Consider the following 27,382-nt stretch of genomic DNA (forward strand, 5'->3'; position numbering starts at 1 on the left):
GAAGGTTTTTGACAGAGTTCAGACCAGTAAAACTCTACTGTTTCTTTAAACTAGAAATCAATTCCAATTACATTTAACTAACACTCATATATAATATTATATACATGTTTATATATAGATATATATAAAGGAAAACAAAAATTATAAAACAATTATCTCTGGGAGTCATCAAAGGAGTAAAAAGGACAACCTGTGTCTCTAAAGAAACCTGCCATACTGTATAACACAGCACACTTGGCAAAAGTAAACAGTGACAGACATAAGAAGCCGTTACAACATTTCAACCAACCACAGGTTCAAAACAAGATAAATAATTAAGAATAGAAATAAAAGTTTTGGTCTAGAATTATACTTAAGGAACGTCTATCACCTTAATTTTCTCAGCTTTCGTGGGTGCCTGCTTGGCACTTTCCTGGCATAAGTTTGCAAACTGTCCTTCTCCTTCAAAAGCTACAAGGCTCTTCTCAAATATCCAAGCTCTTTCTGGGGCATCACCAAAGAACTGTACGTGATACTGGCGTGCACTCTTTTTCTGACCTAGTTTTTAAAATAAAATGTTAGAACTTGAAAGTTGGAATTTGGGATGAAATTAGGCAAATCTATTAATAATTACTGATATAAAGTTAGGAGCTGCTTTGAAGTTGCTTTACTGGGTGCTGTTGGAACCCGTTAACCTCAGAATAAGCCCTGCTCTTCTTCTCCCCACCACGCTCCCCCCCAGAAGGGGAGACACAATTACGAGACTTAGATGAGGTTCAAGACCGACTGGGAAAGAATGCTGACCAGATTCACTCCTCATCACCCCCCTTCCAAGAGCCACTGAAGAAGACCCCAAATAAGTAAGACGAGAGAGGACAACAGCAAAAGGGGACCGGGCAGCAGTGAGGCGACACAGGCTACTGTTCACAGCCTGGGTTCAAATCCCAGCCCTCCCACATACCAGCCGGGTGGCCCTGGGCCGGCCACTCACTCACGGCGCTCAGGGGGGGAATAAGGGCATTGATGACCTCCCAGGGCAGCCATGAGGCCACAGAGTAACCCCTCACACGTGCACCGCTGTTACTCTTAGCAGGAAGAAGCAGCCACATCCTCAGTGCAGACAGAAGGAACCTGGTCCCCAAACCCAGAAGGAGGAGTGCCAGATTCGGCTGGGGTGGAGTGAGGTTGAAAACAGCTGGTTCAAAGGTCAGACCTCTGTGCCAAGGTGGGGAAGAAAGGCAGATCTCCACTGGGGAAATGCCAGTCCCTGTTCCCTCACACAGAGCACTGGCCACAAAATATCACAGGACACTCCCAAGAGAAGCCGTGCACCAGAGGAAAAACCTCTCCACTGTGTCTTTTCTCCAAAAGTTGGCGCTTCCCCCAACTAAGCGACCACCAGCCAGCCAGACCCTGTAAGATAAGCTAACAGTCTCCCTACACACGGGCTGCAGGCAGCTGAGTGCAGCCCTCTCAGACACAAGCGCAGCGCCAAGGTCTGCCCCCGCAGGACCCAGAGAAGCCTCTAACATGAATGATTCCAAAACACACAGAAACAAACAGGCTCTGCAGGACCACAGACACTATGCCAGGAAGAGATGACACCTGACAGAGGGGAACTCTAGTTTGCTATGAGAAGAGAACAAAGACAAAGAAAGCGCTACGAGAAATTTTAAAATACAGTCATGAAAATAAAACTCAAGAAGAAAGCTTGGGGCTTCCCTGGTGGCAAAGTGGTTAAGAATCCGCCTGCCAATGCAGGGGACACGGGTTCAAGCCCTGGTCCGGGAAGATCCCACATGCCACAGAGCAACTAAGCCCATGTGCCACAGCTACTGAGCCTGCACTCTAGAGCCCACAAGCCACAACTACTGAGGCCGTGTGCCACAACTACTGAGCCTGCACTCTAGAGCCCGTGTGCCACGACTACTGAAGCCCGCGTGCCTAGAGCCCGTGCACTGCAATGAAGAGTAGCCCCCGCTTGCCCCAACTAGAGAAAGCCCACGCACAGCAACAAAGACCCAGCGTAGCCAAAAATTAATTAATTAATTAATTGGAAAAAAGAAGAAAGCTTGGATGGAAAGTTAAGGATAAAATAAAATCCAAAAAAATTTAAAAAGTTAAGAAATCTCCCAGAAAGAAGAAAAAGATTAAAATGAAAAAATCTACTCTCATAAGAAACCCACAGGATCAATCCAGGAGGTATGATACCCAAATAATTGGCCTTCTAGAGAGAGAAACAGAGAAACTCATCAGAGAATTAACAACACAAGAGCACGTCTCAGAACTAAAACCCCCCCTAAGTGCCTCATCCAATGGGTGACCCACATCAGGGCACATCCTTGTGACATTCAAGCTATTGGGGGAGGGGAAGAGAACAGCTTCCATGTTCATGAAATGAGAAACAGAATGGCAAGGTACTTCAAGAGCAACTCTGGATGCTAGAAGGAAATGGAGTAATACCTTCAAAATTCCGAGAAGAATTATTTTCAACATAAAATTCTACACCTAGCCAGATCATTAATTGAGTGTGAGGAGAGCGAAGCAGCACCCTCCGAACCACAGGAACTCAAATGTATCAATACCCACCATTTACACTTCCTTAGGATGCCAAAAATGTACTCCAACAAAAAAGGAAAACTGACCACGGAAGAGCACAATGTGGCACCATGGAAAACAGTGCATGTAACTCAGTAAAGCATCTTAAAGAAAGTCTAAGATTACTACTCTGCAAAAGACAGAGTGCCAGTAACAGAGTTAGGCAGGAGCAAGGGAGATTCTAGGAGAGAGCTCCAAGGGAAGAAGAGAGGAGAGGAAAGAATTCTTCCACACTGAAAGAAAATCTTGGCAGCAAGGAAAAAGGTTAAAAAATGAGATCTGGGCTTCCCTGGTGGCGCAGTGGTTGAAAGTCTGCCTGCTGATGCAGGGGACGCGGGTTCGTGCCCCGGTCCGGGAGGGTCCCGCATGCCGCGGAGCGGCTGGGCCCGTGAGCCATGGCAGCTGAGCCTGCGCGTCCGCAGCCTGTGCTCCGCAACGGGAGAGGCTACAACAGTGAGAGGCCCGCGTACCGCAAAAAAAAAAAAAAAAAAGAGATCCAAGAAGCAGAAAAGGAAAATGGGAATCAAACAAGGTTTTCATTTTTTCCCCCAATCGGAAAAACTAACTACATAATAGGATGAGTTTTAAGGACAGAGAAATAAATACTTGAAAAAAATTAAAGCTGTATGGACAGCAAAGTATACAATTTCAAAAGAAAGGCAATAATTAACTCCAGGAAAAACAAAAGGTTGTACAAGAAAGAAAATGCAGTTAAAGAACACAGCTCAGTTTTTCACTGAATGATACTTACATAGTCAAAATTATGTGAACAACTAAGTTTGATGTAATAAAAACAGTGAGTTAATTATATGGGGAGGATGAAAGGGAAAGAAACAGGAAATGATTGAAGAGATTAATCTTCATCTTCCATAACAGAAAGTCAAAAGAAAACACCTAAATGATAAATCAAAAAATAGTTCAAACTGGAAGAAAATGTTTACAGTTAAAAGTAATTCCTTCTGGGGAGGGAAGGGGACTATTTTTCACTATTAACCTCTCAGTACAATCTGACTTGTTTATAAGTGTGTACACTTATTGGATTTTAAAACAGCTAAGGTTCAAAAATATGTCGAGAGATTTGTGTCTGCTTCAATTATTTTAATACTTCGAAAGAACTTCCCTTGGTCATAAAAATGAATATAAATATATGTCACAGCATTTGCATAATGAAGAAAATCTATTACAGTACATATGATGAAATAATATGAACGCACATCATTTTTTAAAATAAATAGTTAATGACAGAAAAAATGCTCTTTACATGTCAGCTGGAAAAAAAAGCAGAGGAGAACATGATAGGCTGATCCTAAGTTTATAAAATTAATTAAACGTTTCTGAAGTTCTTTCCTGCCTGGAAATTTGGTAACAAATGTAACCCAACTTTCTTGTATTTTTAAGGTTTTTTTTCTAATTCGTATGAATTTTCTTTTGGTCCAAAATTGACAAGTGAATCACTCATTTTTACCACCGTAATTAACCAACTGTCCCAGCACCATTTGTTAGTAACCCTTCCTTCCTGTGACTTCTGATGTTCATCAATCACTGTTGGTATGAAAACATTTATCACTGATGCCCCACCCACTCTCCCTTCTAAGAGAACGTGGCCTCCACCAATAGCCCAGGAACCTAATTTTGTACTATGTTCGTTTCCTCCCCATCACGGCACATTAGACGCAAGGTGGCCCCTGACCCCCTGGGCTAGACTGAGCCAGAGTCTCTGTCCAGATTCTGTGGGGCCTTTGAGTTGACAACAGCCATTCATGCATGCAGAATGGACCCCACAAAGAGATAAGGCTGCCTCAGCGCTGCAGATACAGAGAGGAAGAGAAGCCACAACAATGCAGACGAGGCCAGGTGTCTACAGAAGCAAGGGACAAAATCACAAGGACAAAAGGCCACAGAATTCCACAGGAAACAAAGAACAAGGATCACCGCCTGAGTTTCCTGGTTCAGTCCCTGGGGGTCCAGAGCCCCCAAAGTAGGTAAAGCAGAAACTGACAAAATTTCAAGTAGAAAAAGGCACATCCATTATCACAGTGGGAAATCTTAACACACCTCTCTTCGTAGCCACAGAACAAGCAAAGAGGAAAAAGTCCTATTACAGTGTCTAATAACCCAGAACATGAGAAAGTCAGGGTACCTACAATATTTTTAGAAAATGCTGGGATTTAGAAAAAAAGCAATGAGGGTTCCTTTCCATAACACAGAAAAGGTGAAAACAAAAATCTCCACAACAGAAGATAATTTGACTCGATACCCTGGTAAGAGAAGACTAGTAGGACCCAGGTGCACCAGGGAGATGGTGGCGTTCCCAGCTGCAAAAGAATCCAGTCTTCTTCACAGTATAATACCCAAAACACACATTTATCTTGTTTCCAGCTTAAGGGGTTAGGCCTCAAAGCTGCTGGTTAATCCATCTAGATGCCCTGGGAGACGGTCACCAAGACAAGTTCTGCTGCTACAAATCACGAAAATGCTATCAGATTTTCAAAGGAAACCTGAGCTCTCCAAAGAGCTGTGCTCTCTTCTGCATGTAGATTATACTTCAATTTTTAAAGCTTAAGTGCATTACTACTGATCCAGAGTCAAGTAATCCCAAGTATGATAAATAAAAAGAAGTACACACACACAAAAAGAAAAAAAAGAAAATCGGGGGTGGGAATCAGGGGTAGGGTGAGGGAGTTCCATCTTACAGGGAAAAAAAAGTTCCTGCTTCCCAAGACCCCCTGCTCAGCCAGCCCCATGCCAAAAGCCGACCCTCCGCCATAGCCCCGCCCTTCCCCTGCAAGGACGCCTAGCCCCTCAGGCACGCCCAGCACGGCGTGCTGCACAGGGAGCTGGGCTCAGCACTGCCAGGAGACCTGCCTCACACCCCAGTGCCCCTCTGTCTCCCATGGTCTTGGACACAACCAGAGCCCAGACCCGAGCTTCCATACACCACTCTCTACTAAAAGGACCCAGGGGGCTTCCCTGGTGGCACAGTGGTTTAGAGTCCGCCTGCCGATGCAGGGGACACAGGTTCATGCCCCGGTCCAGGAAGGTCCCACATGCCGTTGAGCGGCTGGGCCCGTGAGCCATGGGCACTGAGCCTGCGCGTCCAGAGCCTGTGCTCCTCAACGGGGGAGAGGCCACAACGGTGAGAGGCCCACGTACTGCAAAAAAAACAACAAAAAACAAAACAAAACAAAAGGACCCAGGTTTCTTCTCAGAAACAGCTGGTTCCAGGACTGGGGCAAAGAAAGTTCAAAATGAGCCCGGAGTGTATTTAGTTGGGTGACACGTAAGGAAGTGCTCCAAGACGGATGGAGACGTGTCAGAAGGACACGGCTGAAAGGGACTTCATGGGCTCCCACCGGCCAAATCTGGGACGATTTGCGCATTAAAAAGAGTGAAGACTGTAATACGTAAGTAATTTTTTAGGAGGGAGTTCACCTTCACAGAAAAACGCCAGCCCCTTAACCATGAAACGCATGGTAAAAATGAAGAGCTAGCATTCAATAAGCCGATGGATCCTCAGGGAGGATTAAAACCACAGAGCAAGTAAGGCTATCAGGGAGCCCGGTCCCAAGCACGGCCACTGATGATTCACCAATGACAAGCGGGGCCGTGCCTTCCCACTGGAGAGCTCTTGGCCACCACCTCCTGGGCAGGCGCCGGCTGCACGTGTCCTTCCGCCACCCCCAGGTTCTCACGGGTTCCTCTGACCCTTTGTTTTTCAAAGGTCATCTGAATCCCCTCCAGCTGCCAGGCCTGCATCCTGGCTCTCTCCCTACTGAGCTGCTTTGCAAATGCACGTCGCCAGCCTTCAGAGGCTGGTCTGCGATTGCGGAGGCTGTGCCCCCCGGCAACCCTAAACCATGCCTACAGAAGCGCACTGCTGGGCTGCAGCCCTCCTTCCAAGTTTGGGCACCTTCCCACAACAACTCCTGCCTGGCCGTGCGCCCTGAGTCTGATCACGAGACCAGAGCAGCCTGAGAGCGTGGGGCTGCTCGAGACCGCAGAGGCTGGGAAGGCACCCTGATTCAGCCTCAGGGTGAACACAAGAGCAGGGGTGCACCCTGGGACCCCTGAAGCCCTGTGGCAGGGACTCCCTGATGCTGGCAAGCTGAGGATGCTAAATGCCCTCCACCGAGGCAGAGCCAAAGCCAGCCCACAGGCTCCTCTCCAGCCACCGCCTTCCTGCAGAGTGCATGCGCACGCCTGGGCCTCGGGGCAGGGTCCAACCACCCAGGGGGCGGGAGGCCTGGCGCCTGGGGCTGAGGACAGGTCCTCTTCATCCCGAACCTGCACCCCCTCAAGCCTGTTTGCCAGGGAGCCACCAGTGTACCCCACTCCCAGCAGCGCTGCCCCGGCGAGGGCTCAGGCCTCCATCCAGAGGCCAAGAGAGGCCACGCACTCACGCTGAGGCCATGCAAGGCCAGCCCACAGCTCCAGCCACCCGCGCTTCTGGGGGGCACAGGTCACTCGGGCACCAACTTGGTCACCTCCAGCTCTGTGTCACCACCTCTCACCTCCCTCAGACCAAATTCAAACTGTAGAGCAACTCTTCAGGAGAATCTCAAAACCACCTCATTTGAGGGCTTTCTTCCCTCCAAAAACACATGAGTTTTTATGTGTTTCATGAACTGTCCAATTATTATTTAAATTAGCATCTGCTCTAATCAATAACATACATTCTTAATATGTTCTTAACTGTTCTGTGTAGTGATTTACATCCCCAAGTTTCATGACACCAAAAAGATGGTCATTTCTAGTTTTTTTCCTTCTTCCCACAGGCCTAATAAAATAAACTGGGACTTTTTTTTAAACTAAAACTTAGTATAAAATACTAATTCTGAAAATCATGCTGAAGCAGTGGCTGTATATCTAAGCAATAATAAATTACTTATCATAAAACCTGAAAAGCAATAAAAGGCAAAGACTGCTTTCTCTTTTAATACTAATTCAATCAGATAAAGTACATATCTAATTTGGATATAAAAAGAAAAGGCAATGTGTCACGTGTGAATCACTAACTTTAGGCAAAGTTGCAAAATGAACCACAAAAAACTTAACAACAACCCACCCCACCCCCACCTCCAAGCCGATTCAAACCTTGTTGTATGAATGGCCACTAAGCACACGAAAAGATGCTCAACATCACTGATCACTAGGGAAATGCAAGTCGAAACCACAGGCAGCAGCAGATAGAAAGTAGAGCAGTGGCTGCCAGGGGCTGGGGAGGGGGCACTGAGGACCTGCTACTTAACAGGGACAGAGTTTCAGATTTACAGGATGAAAAGAACTTTGGGGATGTATGGTGGTGACGGCTGCACAACAATGTGAATGTATTTCATCCCACTCAACTGTGCACTTAAAAATGGTTAAGATGGTACGTTTTATGTTTGTGTATTTTAACACAATAAAAAAGAGAAAAAAAGAACCACAGTAGGGCTGTTTAAGGAAGAGTAATAAAGAAGTTTGGAGATGAAAACAATTAAGTGCAGAAGATAAAGATGGAAAAACAGCCCCCCAAACGCAATACCTTTCAGTTTGGTGTAGCTGTGCAGGAGCGGATCGTCGGAGACCATGCATGGCCACCAGGGGTAACCGGACACCTTGGACCACACCAAATCCCCGACGTTGTACTTCAACAGCTGGTCTTTGTCTCTGCTGCTATTTGGACAGGATTCTTTCTTAGCTGGAATCTGAAAATGAATAACAACAAAAGATACATCTAGTACCTACCCCTAAATCCAGCCTCCTATCCATAGAAGACCAAGGATTAGTCAGACAAGAGATTCAACACACACACACACACACACACACACCCCTAAAAAGAAGCATGCTTTCCCTCACTGTTTTTCAGGTAACAGCCCTGATATCACTTCATCAAAATCGTTCGTCTCTTGCCCTCAGCTAGAGGTCAGCAAGTGCCTAGCACACCGCAGGTGCACAGCATGCCCGCAGCTAAAGGACGGCAGGTGCACAACATTACGAGCATCTCCACGTAAATCTATTTCCTTGGCCTGGTGGGTGATCGTTAATGGAGCTTATTCGCAGGTTGGAGAAGAACCGTCACGGAATTCATACCCTGACCCTCCCGCCCCTTCTGAGCCCTCGTCTGACAGTTAACCTGCTGGAGAGAGGACCCAGGGTGGCGAGGACACGGGGGCCTGGCAGCAAGTCTCAGCCCCACCACCCACCATCCAAGGCCTGGGGCTCTTGGAGTCTCGGTCCCTCCGTCTTAGAGCCCAGGCCAATTAGGAGGCTGAAGGCTGGCAAGAACAACCTTCTCTCCAGGAGGACGAGCCCAGTCAGCACGGCCCCAGGCCTCCCTCTAAGACCGCCACCTACTTGAGCAAATCGCTGAACTTCTTTGGGCCTCAGTTTCCACATCTGTAAACCGAGGAGAACCCCGGTTGTTACACACATCAGGTGGTGAGGGCTGACACAGAGCTGTCACATTACACGATTTTGTATATGTGCTGCCAAAGCGAGCACTCCTTACACGCTTTTGAAAAAATGCTGGCTCTCACGTTATTCCACAACATCCCAGTTTTACACTGACGGTGTCATCAAAGCCACGTGACAACCCTATCAGGACAAGTATAATATTATCGTCCCCACCCTGAAGAGTCAAATGAGACTCTAAGAGTCAAAATCAGGTGATTTACCCAGGTTTTACCAAAAGCAAGTGGCAGAGAGCTAGGGATAACTTGCACCGGCCTCTTCCCCCATAAAAGAGTGAGGTTCCCTACACCGTGGGTGCTTCAGAAAAACCACTGTATCAGCCCAGGTCACTCAACTAGGCTTTTAAATAATTCACCGTTATGCTTACATTAGAGCCCTTGAGCAGTCAAAAGACATTTTTTTAAACCCTCAAAGTTCTTCGTTATTTTAACCTTTCAGGGAAATTTTGGTCCTTTCCCTTTCCACCTGTGGGATTGTAACCAAGATTCCTCAACTATATTGTTACACTAATTATTCCAACCTTAGTGATGATACAACCCAAACTGGTCTCGAGTCCCCTCTCCCCACTCCTGCAAGTGGGCCAGGAGCTTTGGCTGACCAGTGAGCACAGGACGTGTTCCAGACCCTGTTAATCTAGACCATCAGCCCCTCGGTGAACAAGGGCGGCTACAGAGCCCTCCCCAGTTCCTTCTGCCAAGGTCAAGGTTCCCGAGTGTCATTTAAGACTTGGTGGCATAAACCACCACGTTTGTCATCCCACGTTAGGGGGTCTCCACCCCGGCCTTTGATGAGTGAACACTCATTCACGCGCACTCAAGAGATGCACTCTGTCCTGGAACCAAGAACGTGAAGGCCTGAGGCGCAGCCCCAGCCCTCAAGGCAGCGGCCCATCTGCAGGGCCACCGGGGGAGGAGACCTGGGAGTGACGGTGAACCGCGGGGCGGGAAGGTAGGAGCACACCTGCACAGCGCGGCCCGCTCCCCTCCTCGGACAGCACAGACTGAGGAGGCCCCCACTCGATCCCCATGCTCCTCTGCCAACCAGATTCAGGCTAAAGGGCATCGCTGGAGAGGAGATCCATGAAGACAGGACAGCCTGAAGGTCAAGGGCTTGGGAACGGGCCAGGCCTGGGGTCAGACACTCATTTCATCTTTTTTTTTTTTTTTAATTAAAGTTTTTGTTTTTGGATGTGGACCATTTTCTGAAGTCTTTATTGAATTTGTTACACTATTGCTTCTGACTTCTTTCTATGGTTTGGTTTTTCGGCCCTGAGGCATGTGGGATCTTAGCTCCCCAACCAGGGATCGACCCCGAACCCCCAGCATTGGAAGGCAAAGTCTTGACCACTGGACCACCAGGGAAGTCCCCTTGTTTACTCTTTATGCTTAATCTCTAGGCCTCAGCACTGCTCGGCAGGCTGCTGTGAGTGTCTGCCGTTGCCACAGCCAGGGGCCCGAGCTGCAGAGCAGGCCTCGGGGGGCTGAGCCCACCTCCTCCCGCCCCCCGTGCACCACGCATCCTTCGGGGCCCCCCTGTGCCGGGAGCTGGGGCCGCCCTCTACCCCGGTCAGCAGAACTCCTCACTCGCAGATACCTTTTCGGCCGAGGGGCTCGAGGCCCGGGACGCCAGGGCCGCCTCGGCGAGGCCCCGCCCCAGCAGCAGCTTCGCGCTCCTCTTCCTGGTCCGCCGCGCTTTGCTCGCTGGTCTCTGTCCATCGTCTTCCGACTGGGACACGGTGGCAGCACCATCGCCACATATGGAGGACTCAAAGAGAGGTTTCCCGTTCATGTATGTTTTGGTGATTTTCAGCTTGATCTCTGGAGAGCCATTTTTGACAGGGGTAGTGTCAGGTGGTGTCCCAAGTCCCTTCATTTCCTGGGACTCCAAACGCAATTTGGCATCATGAGCACCGGGGTCTCCATTAAAGACGCGGGAGGTGAGGTCTTTCAGCCTCTCGGCTGGGATAAAAGGAAGAGCGTCGTGGCCATTGAACTTCTGCACAACTCCCTCCTGCAGACCGGCGGAGAGCTGGGCTTTGCTCAGAAACACGGAGCACTCACGACTCACTTCACAGCTCGGAGTCTTTCCGTTCGTGTTGCCAAGGATCTCCGGTGCCTGCTTCATCTTCACGCACTTTACAACCTTCGGAACAGAAAGAGGACTTTTTTTGATGCTGAATTCCATTCAGGCTAGATGCCTCCGTTCTTAGAACACTGCAGCATTAGAAAAAGAGAAAGAAAAGAAAGCTATTACATTTCAAACCTAAGATGAGTACGCCAGTGAAGCTCTCTACCAGTCTGTAGAGTTGGGGGGGGGGCGCTGAGGCAATTTATGATGGTTCCTATAATGACTTAGGTCACAGGAGACAGTTCTAATATCCCAAAAATGACAGGAATCACAGTGACAAAGTGAAAGGAACAGGACTAGTTTCTAACGAGAGTCAAGCAGGGACCGCCACTAATGAGCTGTGTGGCCGTGCCCCCCTTGACCTCAGCCCTCGGAAGCAGAGGTCGCCCCCTGCCCCCTGTCGCGAGGGCAGCGCCCGAGGTGGCCAGCACAAAGCCAGGCCCGGGCAAAGGACAAAAGGGAAGCACCTGAGACACAGCTGAAGAGGACTCCAGGCAGGGGCTCGGGACACACCCGCGATTACCGGTAGGCAAAGCTTCAGCCCAGACAGCCGGGGAAGGTGAGAGCTGGACCTCTACCGCCCCCCCGCCCCTCCCCACCCAGGCCCAAGTTAACTGCCGGTGACAAGCAGCAGGGCAGCAACATCAAGTGGAGTCAGCTCTCCGGGACTGCGCTAGTCGGGCAGCAGGGCCAGGCCATAGCGCACCACCCACAGCGCCCTCCACGGGATGGCCGCCCGAGGTCCACATGCAGAGGGGTCTCCTCCCCACACAGCCGCAGTCCCTCGTTGGGGACGCCCCACGAAGGCGGCTTGGAACAGGGTACTGGCAGGCGCCCACTCCGCTGGGAAGACGTCCCAAGAGTGCACCACGGCCCCAAGGGGGCCAACGGTAAGAGAGCAGGGAGAAGTGGGGCGCCTGGACCGGAAGCCCAAGGACGTAGGTGCTCAGCCACTGTCACCGCCTGGGGGCCGCTGGCTACACCCCCTGGGGAGGGGCCAAGGATGCAGCCCGGGACAACCCTCCCAAGAGAGCCTCGGTGGAAAGGGCCCAGTCTCCGAGGACGCCAGGCCGGGGCAGGAGCCAGGCAGTGGTGGAGGGTTGGCCCCGGACACCTGGAGCACCGGGCACACACCAGAGCATTCGGTGTGCCCCACGCGGTGTTTTTTTCAGGTAAATCCGAGTGGGTTCCCAGTCCCGCTTGCATCAGACCAACGGGACAAAAAGAGAAGACAATGACCTAAAGGCACTGGAGAGAGCCCAGAGCAGGGGGCGTGGGGGCGGCTCGGGAACGCACCCAGCAGGCCCGGCACCGGGTGAACAGGGAAAGGAGAGCCTTCGAGGGGGGCCCCCGCGCACCGCAGACTCCCCACCGAACCCCAGAGTCCACGCAGCCCAGCTTACAAGACAGCTGAAGCGAGACAGAAACAAACCGCAACACCACTCTGAGGATAAGAAGCAGACTTCCAGGGCTGGCCAGTGGTTAGGACTCCGCGCTCTCACTGCCGGGCCTGGGTTCAACCCCCGGCCCAGGAACTAAGCTCCCGCAAGCCCCACAGCAAGGCCAAAAAAAGTATCAAAACCACAACGAAATGCCACCTCACACACACCCCTGAGGATGACTACCTACTACAAAAACAGAAAACAGGGCTGCCCTGGTGGCGCAGTGGCTGAGGGTCCGCCTGCCGATGTAGGGGACACGGGTCCGTGCCCCGGTCCGGGAAGATCCCACATGCCGTGGAGTAGCTAGACCCATGAGCCATGGCCGCTGAGCCCGCGCGTCCAGAGCCTGTGCTCCGCAATGCGAGAGGCCACAGCGGTGAGAGGCCCGCGTACCACACACACACAAAAAAAACAGAAAACGGGTTGGCGAGGATGTGGAGGAATTGGAAACTTCGTGCACGTGGGTGGGAATGTAAAATGGTGTGGCTGCTGGAAAATAGCCGGGGGGGGGTGTTCCCCAAAGAATCAAAAGGACCCAGCAGTTCCATTCTGGATACACACCCCAAAGAACTGAAAGCAGGGACTCACAGAGGTATCTGTACCCAATGTTCACAGCAGCATGTTCACAACAGGCAAAAGGTGGAATCCACACAGTGGAATACGATTCACCCTTAAAAACGAAGGAGATTCTGACACCTGCTATGACATGGATGAACCCTGAGGACGTTACAGCGAGTGCAATAAGCCACTCACAAAACACTGTAAGCCTGCACTGTTATGAGCAGTCAAATCCATAAAGACAGAAAGTAGGATGGGGGGCACCAGGATCTGGGGGAGGGGAGAACAGGGAGGTGTTGTTTTAATGGGGGCAACGTTCCAGATTCGCAAGACGAAAAGAGTTCTGGTGATGGCTGCAACAGCGTGCATGTACTTAATACCACTGAACTTCACACCTAAAAACGGTTAAGATGGTAAATGTTACGTGTATTTTAACACAACTGAAAATAAAAGACCACTCTTAAGAACATAACGGAATAAAGAGTGTCTACAGCACATCTTTCACATTATCCAGGAATTACTAAATATATGATGAAACAGAGAAGCAGCAGAAACCAGCCCCGAGACAGCCCAAATACTGAAGTTCAGCAGGATGTCAAAGCGTCTATTATAACCATGCTCAAGGACATGAAGGAAAGTGTACTCATAAAATAATAAACTGGAAATAGCAACAGAGAAACAAAAACTATGAAAAAGAGTCAAATGGAAATTCTGTATCTGAAATTAAAAAAAATAAATCATTGCATGGCCTTAAAAGCGTATTAGATATGAGTCAGGAAACTTGAAAATAGATCAGTAAAAATTATCTAAAAAACAGAGTAAAAATTATTAAAAATAAAAAGAAAGAAAAGAAACTGAGCCTCAATGATCTATAGACCAGCATCAAAAGGTCTGGGTTCCCACTCCCACCCAGAAGGAAAGGAGAGAAACAATGACACAGAAAAAATATCTGGGGCGCTTCCCAGGTGGTGCAGTGCTTAAGAATCCGCCTGCCAACGCAGTGGGTGCAGGTTCAAGCCCTGGTCTGGGAACTAAGATCCCACATGCCACGGAGCAACTAAGTCTGCCCGCCGCAACTACAGAGCCCACGCACTCTGGAGCCCACACACCGCAACCTGAGAGAAGCCTGCATGCTGCAACAAAAGATCCCGCACGCCACAACTAAGACCCAATGCAGCCAAAAATAATATAGAAAATAAATAAAATAAATATTCCTTTTTTTTTTTTTTTTGCGGTACGCAGGCCTCTCACTGCTGTGGCCTCTCCCATTGCGGAGCACAGGCTCTGGACGTGCAGGCTCAGCGGCCCTGGCTCACGGGCCCAGCCGCTCCGCGGCATGTGGGATCTTCCCGGACCAGGGCACGAACCCGTGTCCCCTGCATCAGCAGGCGGACTCTCAACCACTGCGCCACAAGAGAAGCCCCAAATAAATATTCTTTTTAAAGTCAGTCATTTAAAAGAAAAAAAGAAAAAATATTTGGGAAAAAATAACCAGAAAAACTTCCCAAATTCAGTGAAACATCAATTTACAGGTTCAAGAAGCTCAGCAAATCTCAAGCAGGATGTATATAAAAGAAGCTACACCAGGTGCACATCAGCTGAAATGCCTAGAAACCGAGATGAAGAGAAACCCTGGAAAGCAGTCAGAGGGAAAAAGACCCGGTACCTACAGAACAGTGGTGTGGGTGATTATTTACTTCTCAGGAGAAACAGAAGCCAGATACGATCTGAGTAATGGGGAAAAAACAACTGTAAGAGAAATACAAACTAAGAAATTGTTGCCATCAGATCTTCACTAGGAGAAATGCTAAAGGAAGTTCTTCAGGTTGAAGAGAAATGACACCAGACTGAAACTGGGATCTTTAGGAAGAAATCAAGGGCACCAGAAATGGTGAATATATGAGCAAATATAAAAGACTATTTGTTCCTCTTAGTTTCTTTAAAATTCAAATAATTAAAGCAAAATATATAACACTGGAGTTATAACTTAATAGATGTAATACATATGACAACTGTAGCATGGGGAAGGGAGTAAATCAATCTACACAGTTGCAAGATTCTTGTATTTTATACCCAGTGATATATTAACTCTAAGTAGCCTGTGATGAGTTAAGGATGCAAACCGCAGCCCTAGTTAGAGCAATAGCTAAGAAAATAATATTAAGAAGTAGAGCCAGTAGACAGATAAACAAGACGCTTTAGTTGCCAACAATTAAAGTTTGGGACATTTTACACAAAAATTCAGATTTCTGGCTTCTCTTAAAACATACCCAGGGTCATGGGGTTCGGATCTAACTCCAGGCCTAGGTCCCTGGTAATCATGACGTGTATGTGAACCACATTTTCAAGATTGCTTGTTCCTGTTGGAATTTTCAGGTTTCTTTTAAATCTTTGAATATATTAAACATAACTGTTTTAAATATCTGGTCTTTGCAGGCCTGTGTCTCCTGTTGTTGCTTTTATTTTCATTCATGGTACCTGTTTCTTCGGGCGTTTGGTCTTTTTTCCCTTCCTAATCTGATTGTGGGCTGCTTACTTTCCAGGATCCCACCCGGGACAACCCTTGAAGGCAGGGGCCCGCAGAGAGGGTCCGCCTTCACTTCCAACACGGCACTGCACGCCACTGACCAGTAATTTGATCTTTCTAGGAGTTTTTGGTTTTTTCAATCAAGGTTATACCAATAAATTAGAAAATCTTTCACTTTGTCTAGCATTTCAAGAAAAATATAAAACCTAACCAAGAGGTAGAAAACCTACAGAGCCCACAATAACCATAAAAGAAAGGCCCAGAGAGCTTCACTCGGTTCATGTGATGATGCCTCAATGGCCAATCGTTCTTATATTCGGTAGCGGGGGGGCAAGTTTCAAAAGCAGAAAAGTGCAAAGAACAACAGGACACACTTGTATGCTCACCACTCCAAAATGACAGTTTTCAGCATGTTGCCACATTTGCTTCACGTCTTTTTGACATGAAAAAAAGAAGACCCCCGGACAACGGCAACTGCAGATGCATGAGCCGAGGACAGGCACAGTGGGCACACGGCACCCGAGGGCTCCCAGACGGGAGAAGCCAGGCTCACCCCCACAGGCCGCCCACCGCCCACCACACGCCCGCAGCAGCATCCCGGGATTCTGGTTCTCCACGCCCACGTCACCCACCGTGAGCCCCAAGTCCAACAGCGAGAAGCCAAAGCTCCCGCTGCAGCTCCCACCTCCCGCAAGCCTCGCTCAGGGTGAATGAGTAAAACAAAGATGACATCTGCCTTTCAGGAACCCTAAGTTCCACTTACTCTCCCCATCGCCAGTTGACTACGCATCCTTCCAGTCTACGGGAGGTACCCAGGAACAGAGAACTGCTGCCTGCCAAGCAGCAATGCTACCACACTGGACTTGTGCTCTGCGATTTCATCCATCAGCACAGCTTGATCTCCCCCATGTTGATGTAAACAAGTGTAGCTCAGTCTTTCCGACTGCTGCGTATTATTCATCACATAAAAACAGCATTCCTATTGTTTAAATTATTCCAAAACATGGAAAATGATGGAGAGTTTCCCAAACATTATATAAGGCTGGCATAACTCTCATACCAAAACCAGAAAAATGAGTACAGAAAAGAACTACAGACCAAGATCAGTAGAGTATGATTGTAAAAAAAAATTACAAAATAGAAATAAATCAAACCCAGTCATTGCCATATTAAAATAAGGTATCACAGCTAAAGAGGGTGTATCCAAAAATGCTGATTCAACATCAGGGACTCTATTAACATTCCGTCACCATTTTAACGCATTTCAGAAGATTTCTGGTGAAGGTAGCCAAATTATTATTTCTCTAACAAAAAAAGTGAGCTGCGTCCTTAACTGAAAACAGGCAAGGGCAAAACCTCCAGGCCCAGAGGGAAGAGGGAAGAGCAAGCAGCCTTACAGGGCCCGGCCTGCCTGGGCTCCCGCGCAGCTGCAGCGGTCGGAGGGCGTGGGGAGCTGCAGGGCCCCGGGCAGAGTGTGGGGGCCACTCTAGGGCTGGAATCTGGCCCTACCACCTTCCAGCTGTGGCAAGTGACCACACCCTCTCACCCAGCCTCCAGCTCACAGGCATCACCCAAAGCAGACCAGGGTGTCAGCTGCAACAGCGCTGTCACCTGAGCCACACCTCCAGCCAGCCCAGGGCTGGGCCCTCAGCAAACACCCACCAGAGACCACTGGGGAGACAGAATCACCCTCGAGAACTCTGCCTCAGAGGCTGTGGTGCCCCAAATCCTGAGCCAAGAAACATACGTAAAAATGGGTCTAGCATGAGTGACGCTGGTAGAGCCCTGCAAAGGCAACTGGGAAACTGCTCAGGGGGCGGTTCTACAACCCAGAGCCCTCCCGCAAGACCTACTGTGAAGGCGCGGTAATTAAGGCAGCCACCCCACACCCGTCAGACGGCCAGGCTCCACAACACTGACAGCGCCACGTGCTGGCGAACCCTCATCACTGCCGGCGGGAACGCCGAATGGTGCAGCCACAATGGAAAGACAGGTTGGTGGTTTCTCACAAAACTAAACATACTCTTACCATGCGATTCAGCAATCCCACTCCTTGGTATTTACCCAAGGAAGCTGAAAACTTACGTCCACACAAAAACCTGCACACAGAGGTTTATAGCAGTTTCATTCATAATTGCCAAAACCCGGAAGCAACCAAGCTGTCCTTCAGCAGATGAATGAATTGATAAACTGTGGTACCTCCAGATAATGGAATATTGTTCAGCCTTAAAAAGGAATGAAGTATTGAGACATACTACAACATGGATGAACTTTGAATACATTATGCTAAGTAAAAGAATCTGGTCACCAAAGGACAAATGTGTACCATTCCACTGTTTTTCTCTTTGGCCTCACCACATGGCATGCGGGACCCTAGTTCCCTGACCAGGGGTTGAACCCACGCCCTCGGCAGTGAAAGTGCGGAGTCCTAACCACTGGACCACCAGAGAACTCCCTGATTCCACTTATATGAGATCCCAAGAGTAATCAAATTCATAGAGACAGAAAGTAGAAAGGTAGCTGCAAGGGAATGGGGAGGAGAGGATGAAGAGTTAAGTGTTTAATCGGGAGTTTCAGTTTCACAAGATGAAAAAATTCTGGAGTGGATGGTGGTGACGGCTGCACAATAATGTGAACGTACTTGATGCCACTGAACTGTACACTGAAAATGGTCACAATGGCGATTTTGCGTTATGTATGTGTTATCACACATACACACGCACAAAGAATACGCTGCCCTCAGGGAGTTTACGTTCCAATGGAGTTCCAGGAGAAAGGAGGGAGGATGGGGGTAAGGTAATTTTCAAAGGGATAATAATCGAAATTTTCCAGAGATGAAAGGAAACTCAAGTATCCAGATTTAAAAGGGTACCCAGGGTTCTGAGCAAGATAAATAAAAGCAAATCAATACCTCAACACATAATTTCTGAAACCACATAACATGAAGGATAAAAGGAAAACCTTAAAACCTAAGTGCCCATAAAGAATAAGTTAATTCACAGACTTCAGCATGAGAAAAGAAACACAAACACAGACCTCTGTGCAGCCTCAACAGATAGGAGTAGATGACGGAGCCTCTCTAATGTGTTAAGGGAAAAAATAATTTCTCATCTAAATTATCACTGAACATGAGGCAAAATGTATTTTCAGACATGCAAAAACTAAGGGAGTTTAATATACATATCGCTTTCACAAATGAAATGCTAAAAGAGGTACTAGAGCAAGGATATAAACCCAGAAGGAGCACAGGGGAGAGTGGTAATTCTAAAACCATTTTTATATTTAAAAAGAACGTGAGGCCTCCTTTCTCACATTTACCTACACTCCATGCAGAAACCCCAATTAAAATGACAGTAAGGAATTTCAAAGGAAGGGTAAACCCGCAAGGGCAAAGACAACAGAGGAATGAGTTAGAGACGCCAAACACCAACAATGGGGAAGCTGACGGGGAAGAGTCGCTCGGCGAGAGGCACGCTGCTGCAGGAGTAAGGCCCGTGGCTCGGGGCTCCTCTTGCCCACGAAGCCTTTCTCTTTTAAAATGTCTAAAATGACAAAAGGTGGGGGCTCCTTGGTGGCGCAGGGGTTAAGAATCCACCTGCCAATGCAGGGAACACGGGTTCGAGCACTGGTCCAGGAAGATCCCACATGCCGCAGAGCAACTAAGCCTGTGCGCCACAACTACTGAGCCTGCGTTCTAGAGCCTGCGAGCCACAACTACGGAGCCCGTGTGCCACAACTACTGAAGCCCATGCGCCTAGAGCCCATGCTCCGCAACAAGAGACGCCACCGCAATGAGAAGCCCGCACACAGCAACAAAGAGTAGCCCCCGCTCGCCACGACTAGAGAAAGCCTGTGTGCAGCAACAAAGACCCAAAGCAGCCAAAAATGAATACATTAATTAATTGATTTTTTAAAAATAAATAAATATAACAAAATGTAACATACAATCATTGTGCAAAGGAAAGAAAACACTGACACACTTAAAGTGAAAAATGAAAATGTGGAAGTTAAAACAGAAAGTAACAGCTCAGAGTTATCAGTGGTTTTCCAAGGGGAGCAGGAACAGGGTGGGGAGAGCCGAGCATCATCTTGCTGCTTCCTGTAATAAGCTTTAAGAACTATATAATTAATCCCTTACATTTCACAGGCCTCCTACAACATGAGCTGACACAGTAAGTGGCTGGGGGGGCTAGGCAGCCCCTGCAGGGCCACATGGAACAGAGGAGGGGTCTCTAACATAAAGGGAAAGGCACCACTCTCAAAAGAAGGGAAAGGTGACCTGAATGACAACACTCAACACTATAAACTAGTCAAGGAGCACAGGCCCTGTCCCAACATTTGGAGACACAGCAGTAAACAAAGCGTGTACCTTATTCTTGTGGAGCTAATATTCCAGAGGGGAGAGACAGAGATTTTAAAATACAGATATAACATTAGGGAAAGAGGAAGGAGAAAGATGGGGTGGAGGATGGAAAAGTGGCAGGAAGAGTCACTGGAGCAACCCCCAAACTCCCTTCCCCAGGGCTCCGACCTCGGGCACACGAGGCCCCACTCTCTCGGCTGCTCAGAAATCCAGCTGCAGCCCGCTGAGTCCATTCTGCGAATCTGAGCAGAGGCATCAGGGAGAAGTCTCAATGCTGGACAGCAGGAAGGGCTTCAGGACGTCCCCCAGAGCCCAGCCAGGACAGGGACCAAGCTCCAGTCCTTCTTCTGGAGGCAGAAGAGAGACTTAGATGGAAAAGTCAAGTTTGCAAGTATGGTTAAGACACACACACACATTTCCTAACATTCCCTTTGTTTCCAACATTTCACACTAATCTACCTGGAATAGATCTTGGTCCCACCTTCACTGAATGATGACAGGACCTCCAGTCTTACAGCAAAGAGCTCTCTGTAAAGAACAATGAGATCAGTACAGAGTCTGCTACAGAACAGGGGCTGAGGGCAGTGACGGCTCCATTACTCCGTAAGAACTCTCTACTGAGAAGCTTTATTTTATGGAATTTAGAATTGACTCACAGCAGAAGTCTTGCTTCTTCTGCAGAAATGCACCTATGACAGTAAAGACTTTATAACTGACCTATTCCTTGTTTTGTTTTGTTTTCACTGCAAAGAAGCTTGGAACCACAGACAAGCTCAGGGTCAGCCTTGGGCCCACCACCTGTGTGCCTCTCTCCCCGCGGCCCCAACCTTAGCCTTATGACGATGCATGAGTTGCTATCTTCCCTGACTCCATGCCTGTCTGTTCCCTCTATCTTCTCAGTGTAATATGACAAATCTTTGGACCCCTTACACACTGCCAGGGGTATGGAAAGTGGTGCAGCTGCAGCGGGAAACAATTGAGAAGTTCCTTAGCTGCCATGTGACCCAGCAATTCCACTCCTAGGATCTACCCAAGACAGAATTGAAAACATGTTCACACAAAAACTTGTACAAGAATTTTCACAGAATTATTCAAAAAACAACCCAATGTCCAACAACTGATAAACAGATAAAAGAAGAAGTGATCTGGACTTCCCTGATAGTCCAGTGGTTAGGACTCTGCACTTCTACTGCCAGGGGGCCCAGGTTCAATCCCTGGTGGGGGAACTAAGATGCCACATGCCGCGCGGCAGGGAAAAAAAAGAAGTGTGATCTATCCATACAGTGGGATATTCAGTCATAAAAATGAATGAAGTAGGCTTCCCTGGTGGCACAGTGGTTAAGAATCTGCCTGCCAATGCAGGGGACACAAGTTTGAGCCCTGGTCCGGGAAGATCCCACATGCCTCGGAGCAACTAAGCCCATGCACCACAGCTACTGAGCCTGCGCTCTAGAGCCTGTGAGCCACAACTACTGAGCCTGCGTGCCTAGAGCCCGTGCACCACAGCAAGAGAAGACACCGCAATGAGAAGCCCGCGCACCGCAACAAAGAGTAGCCCCCGCTCGCCACAACTAGAGAAAGCCCGTGCATAGCAACGAAGACCCAATGTAGCAAAAAATTAAAAAATTTTTTTAGATGAATGAAGTACGGAGACATGATACAACACAGATGAACCTTGAGAATACTGTGCTGAGAGAAAAAAGCCGGTCACAAAAGGCCACATACTACGTGATTCTATTCATATAAAATGTCTAGAATAGGCAAATCCGGAGACAAAGTAGAATGGTGGTTGCCAGGGGCTGGGGGACAAGGGGAAATGGGGAGTGACTGCCCAATAGGCACCAGGCTTCTCACTGAAATGACGAAAATATTCGGGAATTGGATAGTGGTGATGGTTGCATTAACCACCACTGAGAATGTACTACAAAACCAACGAATTATATACTTTAAAATAGTTTAATTGATGAATTTTAGGTTAATCTTATCTCAGTTTGTAACCTATCAAATCTTCTGTTGAATAGGAAAGGTATTAAACATATTAAGTTGTATCATTCACATGTCTGTAATGTATTTTCCTATTCTAATTCTAACACATGCCTAATGCATAACGATAAGTCACTGCACATAGCAGGGGCATGTGCTGCACACACTGGGAACCCTAAGTCAAAAGAACTGGATCGAAGTCCACATAACGCGCAGTCCCTGACCCACCCCACCCACGGCCTGGCAACCAGCCCCACCCCAGCAGGAGAAGAACCGGAGTGTAGTCTAAGGACAGGGCACACCGGAGGGGGCGCTCAAGGCAGTGAACTACAAGACACAGCCAGCACGAGGACACTTGCCAAGATCTAGGGAAAACACCTGCTGATACTGACGGTGGGTCCTGACCAATTGGCCCTCAGTGAAGCCTCCACCCAGGACCTGCCGTCAGCTCCCAGACCTCCGTCTCAACAGTGGGCCTGCAGTCGAAGGCCATCAGACGTGTGAGGAAAACTTACCATGAGGATAAGAATTTAAAAGCAGGGACTTCCCTGGTGGTCTAGTGGTTAACAATCCACCTTCCAATGCAGGGGACGCGGGTTCGATCCCTGGTTGGGGAACTAAGATCCCACATGTCACAGGGCAACTAAGCCCGTGCACCACAAGTACTGAGCCCACGTGCCGCAAGAAGAAGATCTCACATACCACAACTAAGACCCGACGCAGCAAAGTAAATAAATATTAAAAAAAGAAAAAGATGTTGCAAGAAGAAAGGCAACTGGAAATTCTAAAAACTAAAAAAATAAAATAAAGATGGCCAAAAATTTATTGTAATTCCCCCAACAAGAGATAAAATCTATTTCTCCACATTCTTGATTCTGGCCTGGGCCTGTGACTGCTCCCACCAACTGAATATGGCAAAAGTGATGCCAGACCAGAGCCAGCCTCGCCTTTAAAAGGACTGGCAGGGCTTCCCTGGTGGCGCAGTGGTTGAGAGTCCACCTGCCGATGCAAGGGACACAGGTTCGTGCCCCGGTCCGGGAGGATCCCGCATGCCGCGGAGTGGCTGGGCCTGTGAGCCATGGCCACTGGGCCTGCGTGTCCGGAGCCTGTGCTCCGCAATGGGAGAGGCCACAGCAGTGAGAGGCCCACGTACCGCAAAAAGAAAAAAAAAAAAAAAAAAGGACTGGCAGACAGGGAGTTCCCTGATGGCCTAGTGGTTAGGATTCCAGGCTTTCACTGCCATGGCCCAGGTTCAATCCCTGGTCGGGGAGCTGAGATCCCACAAGCTGCATGGTACGGCCTAAAAGTAAAAAAATAAAAATAAGAAAAAAATAAAAGGACTGGCAACTTCACTTCCTCCTTCAGGAACCAGCCACCATGCTATGAGGAGGCCCAAGCAGCCTCACGGGAGGCCTATGTTGGGGAGAATGGTGGACCGTGGCCAACAGCCAATTCCAACACACAGACACAGGAAACAAACTGACACCACAAGAGCAGAAACAAGCTAACCCTGGCATACAACGTCCAAACTGCAAAACTGTAAACAAATAAATGTTGTTGTGCTTTCAGCCACTAAGTTCTGGAATAGCTTATCAGGGAGGAATAGATAACCCAGACACCACAATATTGGGAAGAACTGGGGAAGGGGAAGTGGGAGGCCAGCGGGAAAGAAAGCTAAATCCTTATCTCCTGTAGACAGAACTTAACACATAACATATAAACCACAAAGTTCTCAACTCAGCAAAATTAGAAAGTTATTTTTTTTTTTAAGTACAGATAGATACCACAAGAAACAGCTGGAAGAGCAGAGCAGTTGTCTCCTTGGAATAGTTACCTAGACTGTTACCGTTTGACATGACCCTCGCAGAGGAAACTGTCTTTAGGGCACCTGGTTCCGTCTGATCAATGAAAAGGTAAACTGGAAATACACCTAAACATTTGGTTGGTAAGACTGTAGTTATTACAGATTTTCCATAAAATGTACTTTCTGATTATAAAATTAATAATAATTAAGCTTTCTATTTTTCCTTGATGATGTGTCAAGAAACTGCACATCCTTGAAAATAAGATTTCTATAAACTCTAGGCTGGAATTCACAACTCAGTTTCTACTACATCATTCCCGTGCTGGGAACTCACTAAGGGAGGAGAGAGGTGAGAAGGTGCCAGGATCTGGGCACCAGCTGAAGGACCAGCTCTGAGACCTCCAGCCAATAGCAGAGAACAAGAGAAGCAGTTGGTACAGACCCAGGGAAGCAGCAATGGCTTCTAGGAGACAAGCCCACAACGAGGGCACAGCCAAGAACAGGGGCCAGGCTCCACCCAAACACCCAGGGTGCTGTGCCCGGCCCCAAGGAGTTACCTTGGAGTCCTCGAGAGGCAGAGCTGTAAAGCCAGGGCAAGGTCCTATGGAAACACGTTTCATTCCTAGTGGGCCATCAAGACACAGATTTCCTCTATCTCAGAGGTCTACCAACCTACAAAAATGAACAGGGCCCCTCTCCAAAGGAAGCAGAGAGGGCAATTGCCTACGATGTGCTCTGACCCTTTGCTGATGTAACTGTTAATTCACAGAAACCCCTCAAGCAGCCAAGAGCTACTGGCATCTGAGAATGCACGCAAGCTCAGCCTCCACGCTGGACAGACAAGAACTACCAATATTTTTTTCGAGGAAGTTATAAGAAGTTGAATTTTAAGAAATAAATACTTTTTTATATAGATTTCAGAACTCGACAAAAAAGAATCCAATAAGCTGTTAACGTGACGCTCGATCCCAACTCATCTTCCACAAATAAGGTACACAACTTCAGATGCAGGACAAAAGGGAGAAAACCCTGACATGCACCGTCCTCCATGCCTCCCCCGCAGCTCTCCTTCTGCGCGGTGCCGCTCCCCCAAAGCAAGCCTTCCTTCCGCACCTGAGGAAGAGGAAGCAGCCTGAAGCCCGCCAGCTCCTCCCCGTGCTCAGGCCAGCGCCCGCCTCCCCCCGCCCCAGAAAGAATCCAGCAGCTGAGAAGCCAGGGGCCTGGGGCAGGGCCCAGCCCGCGGGTCACAAGGACAGACCACACACCCCTCCGCGTCACACGCAGGCCTGGAGTGGGCTGCCTGCTCCCCGACACGGCACAGGGGCGGCCGCGGCGCCGACACACAGGCCAGTCCAGGCGGTGGAGCGCGGGCAGGAGCCGCGCAGTCCTGGGGGCACCGCCAGGAGCAAGAGCTTCCACTCGAGTGGGGGCAGATGGGGGACAGCAAGACTGGGGGTCAGGAGAGCAGAAAGGGCACGATGACAAGTGGGGCGATCAACGTGAGAAACTGATATGTGAGTCAAGGACTCAATGAAAATTTTTTAAATTCCTGAATAGGCTTTTCCTTGCTCCCGAACCTCGAAACCCAAGTAAATGTAACGCTTACAAAAATACTGTCTAGACAGTGAGTGGCGCTTCTACCTGTCTGCTTTCGTCAGACAAAACTCAGGGCCGTCACCGACACCCTCCCTATGCCGTCCCTCCCCTCCAGCCCACAGGCCTCAGCCCTTTTCCTGCAGAGCTCTTGCCCCGGCTGACCTGACGAGGCTGGCTCCTCCTGTCACAGCCAGAAGCCCGTTGCTGGCGGGCCACCTCCACCTTGCACCAGCACCACAGGCCCCGAGCCGGCTGACCAGCCAGCAGACCCGAGGCAGCAGCGCTCCACTCCGCGGGCATCGGAGGGCACCGGCCCCACCCCAGAGCTTAGGACTCAGTAGGTCTAGGGTGGGCCCCAATACGCGTGTCTAAGAAGTTCCCAGGTGACAGATGCTGTCAGTCTGGGGACCACTGAGAACCCCTGGACTAGGTTACGGGGCCGCAACCTGGCTCAACCCAGAGGTTTCCCTCATGCTCATAGTGCGTATCATGCGCTTCCACAGTGAGAAGGAAAAAGGGACATCGTGGAAGCACGCGACTCTCAGAGCGCCCAGTCAGAGATGACGCGTCCCTTTTCATTGTCCAAAGCAAATCACGTGGCCACGCCAAATTTCAACAGGGCAGAGCTGTTCAGTCCTACAAGGCACCCAAAGCAGGGACAGCTGGAAAGAGTCTAACCCGAACACACAGTGAGCGCAGGCCGGTCTCCTGCACCCTCTTCCCTCTCCGGAATCCTCCCACCACCAACTTAGAGAGGACTCCAAGAAACGCACTTCCCAAAGCAAACAGATTCATGTCCGTCTCCCTCTCCCCGACACACACACACACACACACACACACACACACACACACACCCGCCCCGCTTAAAACCCTCAAGGGCCTCACATTGCTCTCTGGATGAAAAGCCTTACTACAGCCTCAGAGAGCCTGCCCTGCCCCACCCCTGCAGCCTGGGTCTACACATAGCTCCCTCACCCTCAGCTCCAGCCTCATCAGCCTTCTGTCCACTCCCGTCACAGGCTCTCTGCACTGCCTGCTCCTTCATCTAGAACAGTCACAACACCCTTACCAAGCCCACCCTCTACCAAGGCCTCTTCTGCTCTCTGCTCCAGCCTCAGTCCCGTCAGGAAGTCCTTCCTGACACCCAACCCACAGTTAGGCATAATCTCCTTATAGATGTACTAAATGTACCCAACCTCTCCTTCGTGACTTTTCTTCCTTCGTCAGGGAGAATTCTGAACACACATAAAGGTAGAGAGAACAAGCAGGGCCCATGGACCGCACCACCATCACCCCACACCAGCCCTGATCCAGCCACACCCTCACGGCTCCCTTTCCACAGAACTGTGAAGCCAATCGCAGATGGTGTATCATTTCTTTGATAAATTCTTTATGCATGCCTACAAGGTACAAATTCTTTTCTTAAACAAAACCAAACCACTATGGCAGCTAAAAAAAAAAAAGAATTCCTTAATGACAAATTGAGTCAGTGTTCCAATTTCTAATTGTCCCAAATATCATAAACAGTGTTGAGTCACATCTCTAACTAACTGGCCCGTCCTGGATGCACATAAGCCCTCCGTAGTGCAATCAGCCTCTTATCCACATCCCCCTTCTTTTTGCTTGTGGAAGAGACCTGGTCACTGGTCCTGCAGGTTCCCACGTTCTGAGTTCCGCCAGTGGCAATCCCACAGTGTAGTTTAATGTGTTCCTTTCCCCACCCCCATATTTCCTATTAATTGCTTGTGGGAGGTAAAGGCCTGATCAGTTTCAGGTTCAGTTATTTAGCAAGACTATTTCACAGGTTTTTCTTTTTTTCTTTTTGTTATTTTTTAAAATAAATTTATTTATTTATTTATTTATGGCTGTGTTGGGTCTTCGCTGCTGCGCGCGGGCTTTTTCCACTTGCGGCGAGCAGGGCTAGTCTTCGTTGTGGTGCGCAGCCTTCTCAT

General features: G+C 48.8%; 1 protein-coding gene and 1 non-coding gene across 8 annotated transcripts in view; one reads left to right on the forward strand and one right to left on the reverse strand.

The window, feature by feature from the left end:
• The window catches only part of NSD2 (nuclear receptor binding SET domain protein 2), a 76,076-nt gene that overhangs the window by 41,849 nt on the left and 6,845 nt on the right, over window positions 1-27,382 (reverse strand). For all 7 annotated transcript variants that reach the window (XR_009519636.1, XR_009519638.1, XR_009519637.1 and 4 more), the window contains exons 2-4: window positions 10,624-11,243; window positions 8,102-8,264; window positions 371-537 (exon numbers count right to left, since the gene is read on the reverse strand). Coding sequence is in view for 4 of the 7 variants with exons in the window: in XM_060013086.1 (XP_059869069.1) it covers window positions 371-537; window positions 8,102-8,264; window positions 10,624-11,214 (921 nt within the window). In the remaining 3 variants the exon portion in view is untranslated. The remainder of the gene's footprint in view (window positions 1-370; window positions 538-8,101; window positions 8,265-10,623; window positions 11,244-27,382) is intronic.
• On the forward strand, window positions 21,200-21,273 carry TRNAR-UCU (transfer RNA arginine (anticodon UCU)). The gene has a single exon. It is a non-coding gene; the product is annotated as a tRNA-Arg (tRNA).

The sequence above is a fragment of the Delphinus delphis genome, chromosome 5 (genome assembly GCF_949987515.2).
Source record: "Delphinus delphis chromosome 5, mDelDel1.2, whole genome shotgun sequence".
NCBI lineage: Eukaryota > Metazoa > Chordata > Mammalia > Artiodactyla > Delphinidae > Delphinus > Delphinus delphis.